At 50.9% G+C, this 8,534-nt stretch overlaps 1 protein-coding gene across 2 annotated transcripts; it reads left to right on the forward strand.

Moving 5' to 3' along the window:
* The first annotated feature begins 477 nt into the window (after positions 1-477).
* On the forward strand, positions 478-7,972 carry LOC133240553 (neuropeptide Y receptor type 4-2). Of its 2 annotated transcripts, XM_061405588.1 has the most exons (3): positions 478-560; positions 4,535-5,692; positions 7,307-7,972. In XM_061405588.1, exons 2-3 carry the CDS (start codon positions 4,575-4,577, stop codon positions 7,365-7,367), a joined length of 1,179 nt encoding a protein of 392 aa, XP_061261572.1. In that variant the 5' UTR covers positions 478-560; positions 4,535-4,574; the 3' UTR covers positions 7,368-7,972. The 2 variants fall into 2 exon arrangements, with proteins under 2 accessions (XP_061261572.1, XP_061261573.1); XM_061405589.1 differs by lacking the exon at positions 7,307-7,972 and having other exon boundaries at positions 4,535-6,464.
* Positions 7,973-8,534: the final 562 nt, after the last annotated feature.

An 8,534-nucleotide genomic window follows, 5' to 3' on the forward strand; every position in this document is an offset into this window, starting at 1 on the left:
GCCTTTACTGTGCGCCCTCCCTGGACCATCTATCTGTAGCTGACCAATTTCCCCATAGCATCTCATTCTCTGCAATAACTGATTTACTTGTCCCTGGTCTGCCGTCCCCCCTGGGCTGGGAACTCCAGTATGACCCGAGGACAGGACACCTGTTTTGTCCAGCTCTGTGTCTGTCGGGAGAGTCAGGCTCACAGAGGCCTGCACTTCATATCTGTGAATGAGTTTATGAAAGGCAGGTCTTCTTATGCCCATTTCATGGATGAGGGCACGGAAGCTCAGAGAGAACAACAGTTCCAGCCCGCTGGCCTGGGCGGGGGTGGACGTGGAGAGGCAGGTTTGGCTGGCTGCAGCTGCGGGCGGAGGGGAAGGCTCGCGGGCGCGGCTCCGGGGCAGGCGCCCGGGTGCCCCGCGGCGGCTGGAGCGTCCTCGTGGGCGGCGCGGGGCGGCAGACTGGGCGGGGGCTGGCGGCGGCGGCGGCGCGGGAGGGAGCGGGGCGTGCGGGTGAACTGGCAGGGCGGCTCCGCTCCGCAAGCAGAGAGAGCGCCGGGTTGCCGGAGCAGGTGAGGCCCGCACGGGCCCTTGGATGCGCTCCGTGGGTTCCGAGGGAGGAAGGGACCTGGGTCGGAGGGGCCCCCGGGAAGCCGCGCGCTGCCTCCGCCAGGCGCCCGGTGGGCTTTACAGAGCCCGAGGCTCGGAGAGCCACAGTCGGCGCTGGTGCGGGGAACCCTGCCACTGGAGCGGATTTGGGCTCCCATAGCCTCGGTGCTCTCTGTGCGCTGCAGGCAAAGGAGGTAAGGGGTGTGTGGCAAGTGCGCGCGCCGCGGGCTTTAGGAGACAGGAGCTGTTTGCTGAAATTTCAGGAAACAAAGCAGACATCCTTGTCTCCATTCTTACCTCATGAAAAGATTATGTCTTTTGCATTAGTTTTCATCTGACGGCTGGGAAGGCAGGCTGCAGTGGAGGGCTCCCCTGGGGGTTGCAGGTGGTCCCCCCTTATCATGAGAGCTGCTTGGGAACTAAACCTAGAGACGCTATTTCACTGATTTTGCATTATGGTCCACCCTACCCCTCCCGGGATCACCACCCTCGGGGGTGCCCCTGGAAGACCTGAGGCCTCCTGGTCCCCACTGGGCATCTTTGAGGAATGCAGTGGGAAGTGAGAGACAGTCTTGGTGTGCGGTCCTTTGGGGGAATTCTAAACCGCCCAGAAAGTCTTGAAGTGGTCAATGTGGCTGCAACTCAGCAGCCCTGGTGAGTGGGTGTGATTACTTCAAGGTGATCCAGGTGAAAAACTGCACTGATGGACACTCGCTTGGTGATAGCCCTGCAAGCCCACCTCTCTCCCCTGGAAGCTTGTGCTCTTGTGTTCTGCCCTCAGGAGGGGCCTCTGAGGTTCCAAACTGCGTTGGGAAGGAGACAGCTCTATCTAAGAGTGTCATTCCATTAGGAACTCCAAGCCTGGGTCTGTTTGAGAAGGATGAGGGGCTGGAGAGGCTGGGATAGCCTTGGAGCTGCTGGGGAGGTGGAGGGGTCTGAGCCAATGTGCTGGGGCCCAAGGCCAGGGGACCCTGGGCAATGCCACCCCAGTGGGGCACCTTGTTGCTTTGCTGAGCCATGCCTCGGCACTGCAGGGTGCTCACCTGGTCAGGCTTTGTTGGGGACCTTGGATATCTGTCTCCAACTCTGCCTCTGCCATTTCTCCTGCCCCACATCAGCTCACCTCCTACTTTAACATAGACTTCCCTTCCTCCTTTTTAAAAAATCTGTCTGGCATGGCCTGGTGCCAAGGCCTTCAGAATCAGACTAACCAAGGTTCTTGTTCAGCTTTACCACTTACAGACTCTGGGGACCTCGGGCAGCTTCCTTTCATCTAACTGGGCCTCAGCGTCCTCCTCTTTGAAATGGAGCTGATATAAAATCCAGCCATATGGTTTTGCTGTCTTTGCAGATTGAAAATAGTTGGATACTGGCAATTTCATATAGTTCAGCCTAATAGAGCCTTTCTCCCATGTCTAGGGTGTGGATTAATGCTCAGGGAGATGTCTTGAGCCCAAAGCTGAGTAAAGATTAATGTCTGTCCCTTCTGCCCTGTCTCCCAGCAAAGCTGTGCCCTCCACAGTAAGACAAGACCACCCACTGCTTTGGGCTCTTTCCAAGATTGGCTCCTGCCTTCTCTCTCCTGCTTGTCTTTCCAAATTCCCCTTTCTGCTCTTCTGGGCATGGCAGGTTCAGTTGTCCCCTTCTCTCCCCAGGTCCCATCCAGGTACTGCCCTTGAGGCTACTTGGGTCTTCCAGGTGTCTGCAGGACCAGACTGCCACTGCCTGCCCACTGCCATGGCCGTCTCCCTACTGCCTCTGTGCACTTTCTACAGAAGGGATCTAACTTTCATGCTGACCTGGGGCTCAGGGTTTGAATAATTGCTGCCTCGCCCCTGGAGTCCGCTTCTGGAAATCCTCCGTTCCTGTGCACAGAGGACCTTTCTAGGGTGGGCTTTTATGGAGTAGGTTCCTTCCAGTGTCTGCAGCTCTGGAGAAAGATGCAAGGGCAATCTGGTAATTCTGCTCCTTTCTTGGTTCCCCAAAGATCTCCTTCCCATGTTGTTGCTTTCCCAGCCCTAGCACTTCCCTCCTCTGCCCCAGTCCCCGTTGTTGTGGAGAAGGGTTGATTTAGGTCCAGGCATCCATGTGGTCTAGTCAGCAGGGACTGGTGTGGAGTTTCCTGGCTCACTGGTGATCATCCCTTGTTTTACTCTTTAGAGACTGTTCGAAAGGGGGGCTGCAAGCCAAGTGGATCTTCATCGCTGCCTTCAGTGCTCCCATTCTAGATCCCACACGCTGCAATGAAGATCAAAGATCCCATGCACCACAGCTAAGACCTAGCATAGCCAAATGAATAAATATTAAAAAAAAAGAAGTTTAAAAAAACCCAGAAGAAAAATTCTCTTGTCTCTGGGATTGGGTAACTGAAATAACTAAACTATAAACTGTCTTTGAATTCATGACAATCTTTCCATGGCCAAATGTGATTCATCTTTCTAAGTCAAATTAAATTTATAGTAAGTGACATTTACGATAGCTGACAAATATTATAGATTTTACTGACCTTTGGTTAATTTTGGTTATACCCTTTAAAAACTGCCTCTAACTTAGACTTGATCACGAAGAACATTTATATGTTAACAGTTCATAGATAGACACAACCATTATAAAGGCCCTAAAGAATGTCTGAAATAGGGCCCTTTTAAAACAGTACTTATTGAAATGGGGTCCAAGGACCATGTGATTAGAATCATATGGTTCGCTTGTTAAAGTACACATTCCTTGGCCCCATCCTGGACTCACATAACTGCATTTCCTGGTGAGGGACTCTGGAATCTGTGCTTTTGATCTGCTGCTGGACTGATTCTGATGTCTCCTTAAGGTTGAGAACGGCTTGTGGGATTAGTGATGACTAGAGAAGTCTGAGGAAGGGAAATCTGATGGTGTGTGGTGATACGATGGCACACCGCATCAAAATACCACATAAAATATTACTACCTGGAGGTTCTGGGGTCCAAATTCCAATTAGATCTTGGCAGAGAGTCCTTTGTGTTGAGGCGGCACCAAAGGAAAAGGACCAGGGTGACATGGAGGTGTGGACCAGGCCAGTTTCTGGGCGCTACAAGCTGTGACTTAAGCATAGCCATGGAGGGGACCCATAGGGAAGTTAGTGGGCAGCCCTTGACCTCGGCCTGATGTGTATGTACTGGGTCAGGAGGAGAGAGCTGGTGTACTGATGACCTAGTCTTCGGCATACCTGGCAGTCTTCAGTGCTGCCATTTGTCACTGAGAAACAAGGCTGGCAGAGTAGGTGGGGGCTGAGACCAGGAAGACACACTTCATGTCAAGCCCTGGGGTTCTGGTTCTGTCCTAAAGGGAATGAGGGGATGTCCCTGGTGGTCGGATGGCTAAGACTCCATGCTCTTAATACAGGAGGCTTGAATTTGATCCCTGGCCAGTGAACTGGATCCCACATGCCTCAGCTAAGCGTTCACATGCTACAGCGAACATCAAAGATCCCTTGTGCTGCAGCTATGACCCAGCACAGCAAAGTAAATGCATATCTTTTTTAAAAGGGCATAGGATGCCATGGAAGGACCTGAGCACATGGAAGAATGTGTTGCTATTTCTATTTGCATACAATTTGATAAGGAGATTTCCACACGTGCTCCCTAAATAATTCTGTCCCTGAACTCTGCATACAAAATTTCAATTTCTTTATCATCAGAACAACCTCGAACCCTGAGGTCAGAGGGAGTCTGTGGAACAGGTTCTGAGGTCAGACAGACCTGGGTTTGTATCTGGGCCCCATTGCTGATTAGCTGTGTGGGCTAATTAACTGTGGGCAAGTTGCTTTACGTCTCTGAATCTCAGGTTCTCTAGGTCTCAGCCTTGGGAAAGAAGCAGCCATGAACCTCTCTACCTAGCCCCCACTCTTCCCTGGGTTCCGCACAGGAGGTGCTGTCCCTAAGTGCCGTTTGTCTTTGCTTTACAGGCGTCACCCTTGAATCTCCTGAAATCTTCTCCTGTCCACCATGAACACCTCTCACTTCTTGGCCTTGCTCTTCCTAGGATCCCCACAGGGTCAGAACAGGAGCAAGTCAGCGTCTCTGTACGCTCCATACAACTTCTCTGACCACTGCCAGGATTCCGTAGACCCCATGGTCTTCATTGTCACCTCCTACAGCATTGAGACCATTGTGGGGGTCCTGGGCAACCTCTGCCTGATATGTGTGACTATTAGGCAGAAGGAGAAGGCCAATGTGACCAACCTGCTTATTGCCAACCTGGCCTTCTCTGACTTCCTCATGTGCCTCATCTGCCAGCCACTCACGGCTATCTACACCATCATGGACTACTGGGTCTTTGGCGAGGTCCTTTGCAAGATATCCACCTTTATCCAGTGCATGTCAGTGACAGTCTCCATCCTCTCGCTTGTCCTTGTGGCTCTGGAGAGGCATCAGCTCATCACCAATCCAACAGGCTGGAAACCCAGTGTCACCCAGGCCTACCTGGGGATTGTGGTCATCTGGCTCATTGCTTGCTTCCTCTCCCTGCCGTTCCTGGCCAACAGCATCCTAGAGAATGTCTTTCATAAGAACCACTCCAAGGCTGTGGAGTTTCTGGCAGATAAAGTGGTCTGTACTGAGTCTTGGCCACTGGACCATCACCGCATCATCTACACCACCTTCCTACTGCTCTTCCAGTATTGCATTCCGCTGGCCTTCATCCTGGTCTGCTATGTCCGCATCTACCAGCGCCTGAGGAATCAGAGGCGGGTGTTCCACAAGGGCACCTGTAGCTCGCGGGCTTGGCAGATGAAGCGGATCAATGGGATCCTTGTGGCAATGGTGGCTGCCTTTGCTGTGCTTTGGCTGCCCCTGCATGTGTTCAATAGCCTGGAAGACTGGTACCATGAGGCCATCCCCATTTGTCATGGCAACCTCATCTTTTTGGTGTGCCACCTGCTTGCCATGGCCTCCACCTGTGTCAACCCTTTCATCTATGGCTTTCTCAACACCAACTTCAAGAAGGAGATCAAGGCCCTGGTGCTGACTTGCCAGCAGAGTGTCCCTGTGGAGGAGTCTGAGCATCTGCCTCTATCCACAGTGCACACGGAAGTCTCCAAAGGGTCTCTGAGGCTCAGTGGCAGGTCCAACCCAATCTAGCCAGGTCTAGGGCTTCTTCTTGCTCTGTTCATTGCCAGGCTCTGCCACCTAGCTAAGTGGGCACATTTCAACCTGGGGGTGGCCTTCTGTCATTACTGGCTTTGTGGGGCCTAGATAGGGTAGCAAGGGCCTGTTTCTGTATCCAGTTGCCTTGTGAAGCCTGGTGTTCATATGGTTCCGCTATTGTTCCTGGAAGAATTCTGAGTCTGGATTCTGCAGGTCATGTATGGTATGTCTTGCAGCCTGAGCAGATGCCAGAGCTGGAGATGGTCTGACTGTTGCAGGCAGAGTTCATCCTGGTAACTCAGCAACGTGTGCCCAGCCTGGAAACCCAGGAGATTTATCTCCACCAGTGAGACTGTGAAGACACGAGTGAAAAGCATGTGGAGTCAGAGTTCTGGACCTTGGTCAACTCCTAACATTTTTGGGAGACAATATTTGTGGATGGGCTTTGTACACAGCAAAGAGTTCTGTGGTAGCAGACAGTGAGATTACTCTACATCACTGGCACATCCAGCTGCAGAGAAGGGACCCTGGCAGCCTGCACACACTCCTTTGCAGTAGACAAATTAGCCCTGAGCAGCAGGAATTCTGGGATTCACATCTTTCTCCATCATTTTTCTCTTTTTGCATCTGCCACCTTGAATGAAAGCACTGAGTCCTAGCAACGGGCTGCCAGGGAAGGAGCATGTCTTTCTCTCTATGTCCTGTAAGAGCTCTGGAGAGGATTCGTTTGTTTGTTTGTCTTTTAAGATTCTGCACATTTTTTTTTTTTTTTTAAGATTCTGCACCACATTGGCTATAACCACATGTCATGTAGTTCTCTGACCAGGGATTGAACACAGGCCCACTGCACTGGAAGTGCAGAATCTTAACCCCTGAGTCACCAGGGAAGGATTCTGATAGCTCAGTCCTTAACCAATGACTGTGACCAAGTAGCTGGAATACTTTCTGTGTGCAGGCCTGTGTCCCTTGCTAGATCAGAATGGTGGGGTCAACCCTACTAGAATCACATGGATAAGCAGGATTATTGTATCAGGGGATAGAGGTAGTCCCCCCAAACAGAAGTAGTTTTGAAGGGGAGAGAATGAATTGGAAAGATTTTTGGATGTCAGGTAAGATGACTTGGATGTGGAAGAGAGAAGGAAGAGTCCCAGGTTCCAGACTTGGGAAAGTGGATACATGTCAGGTCCGTTTAGTGCAATGGAGAGGGTTTTTGGTTTTTTTGGTTTATCTGTATGCATTCTGTGTTTGAGGCCCTCTTGGGTGTGCAGATGGATAGTCAGATGCTTGAGTCTGGAGCCCTAGAGAGAGCTTTGGCCAAGGCCTAACCAAGTCATGCTGAGGGATGGGGCTGAGATGTGACTAGATGGGATGTGGGCTATCTGGAGCTAGATGTGGGCCAAAGGAATTCCAGGTTCCCAGAGCTGAATCTGGCGATGGGACAGCGAGGTCAGCAAACAAGGTGGGGTCCTGGGATACGGGGTGGGGTGGTGCTCAGCAGGAGGCTCTGCTGGACAGGGCGGAGATGCTATTTTCCCAGAGATGATACCAGGGAAGTTGCCCTTCATCTCTTTTCTGTGGTCTTTCTTCTTTAGAGAATCAAGGACTGCTTCAAGGTCAAGCTTCTTGACTAGAAGATGGGAGTTGTTGCTGTGACTTACTGCTTTGTAGGGATACAGTGATGCCTGAGAAAATCCTGAAAAGACCTGCACGTTCTTCAAAGAAGAAATTTTTGCTCCCTACACCCTGTTGAGAGATGGTCTGGTGAGGGAGGAGTGAGCACAGCTGTCATTTCTGTCTTAATGTGGGTCATGCTAACTTGGATAGACATCCTTTAGTGACAGGTTCCTTGGCCTGGCCTGGACTGGTGATAAGACTTCCCCAGAGTGTCTCTTTAAGGTTCTGATACATCTCACAACGGCTGCAAATGTATGGACATAGACAAGACTGGGGCTTCTGGGTCCTGAGAATACACTGGGAAAGGATTTGCAGAGCATATTCAGATGCCTCCTTAGTTGAGAACAACCAGGAACTTCCTACTTCGGGCAGCGGAGAAGGCTTCTGCAGGGTGAACTTGCCAACGAACCATCGAAGAGGAGGGTGCTTATGAATGGGGCTGTGTAATCATGGCCCTTGAGGTTTCTAGTTGTTTAAATGTCACCCTTTATTTGAAACTGATTCTTGTCAGATTCTGAAAACAGTTTGTCGGTGCAATTGTGTACCAGTATGGAGCTCTCTTAAAGTACATTTCCTTTCATTCATGAAGCTATTAATGGGCATTCAATTAGTCGCTCAATCAACTGCCAAGGAAACCACACAGAAAATAGGGTATGTATTCAGAACAAAGAACTTCAACTCATTGCGATAGTCATATCTCCTTTACAGGTAGCATGCTTTGTGATGGCCAGCAACCTGCTGCCACCTTGTAAATGTCATTTGCAGCCCCTGACTTTCAGGTGTGGGGGTGGATCTACAAAGGATTTCTTAGAGAGAGACCTTTTCATACCTTTACTTTTAAAGGCCCACGTGCCTGAAGCAAGTGGGAGATGCGTGCAGTATCTGGCAGGTGTGAGCATCAGCCTTCTTCCTGAGCCCCAGGACACTGTCAGGGTGTGCTGCCAGTCAGCAGTAAGGCCTCCGTCAATGGAGGTGGAGGGAATACTGCGGTTCTCATCAGAAGGTTTAACTCTTCAGAGGAGATGGCAGGTGTCACCTTTCATCCAGTATTTAGCTTTGAAACAGTTAACGATCACTTGATTTATGTAAGATAGGGAGTGTTTCAGCATCTGTGAGATCTGGAATCTGTGGCTATGGGCAGGGCAT

Source organism: Bos javanicus, chromosome 28 (assembly GCF_032452875.1).
Source record: "Bos javanicus breed banteng chromosome 28, ARS-OSU_banteng_1.0, whole genome shotgun sequence".
NCBI classification, from domain to species: Eukaryota; Metazoa; Chordata; class Mammalia; order Artiodactyla; family Bovidae; genus Bos; species Bos javanicus.

Excerpts from the sequence above, each read along its gene's own strand:
- LOC133240553 (XM_061405588.1), top strand. The coding sequence starts at position 4,575 with ATGAACACCTCTCACTTCTTGGCCTTGCTCTTCCTAGGATCCCCACAG. Across the intron at positions 5,693-7,306 it reads TCTCTGAGGCTCAGTGGCAG|AGAATCAAGGACTGCTTCAA; the intron begins GTCCAACCCAAT and ends TTTCTTCTTTAG.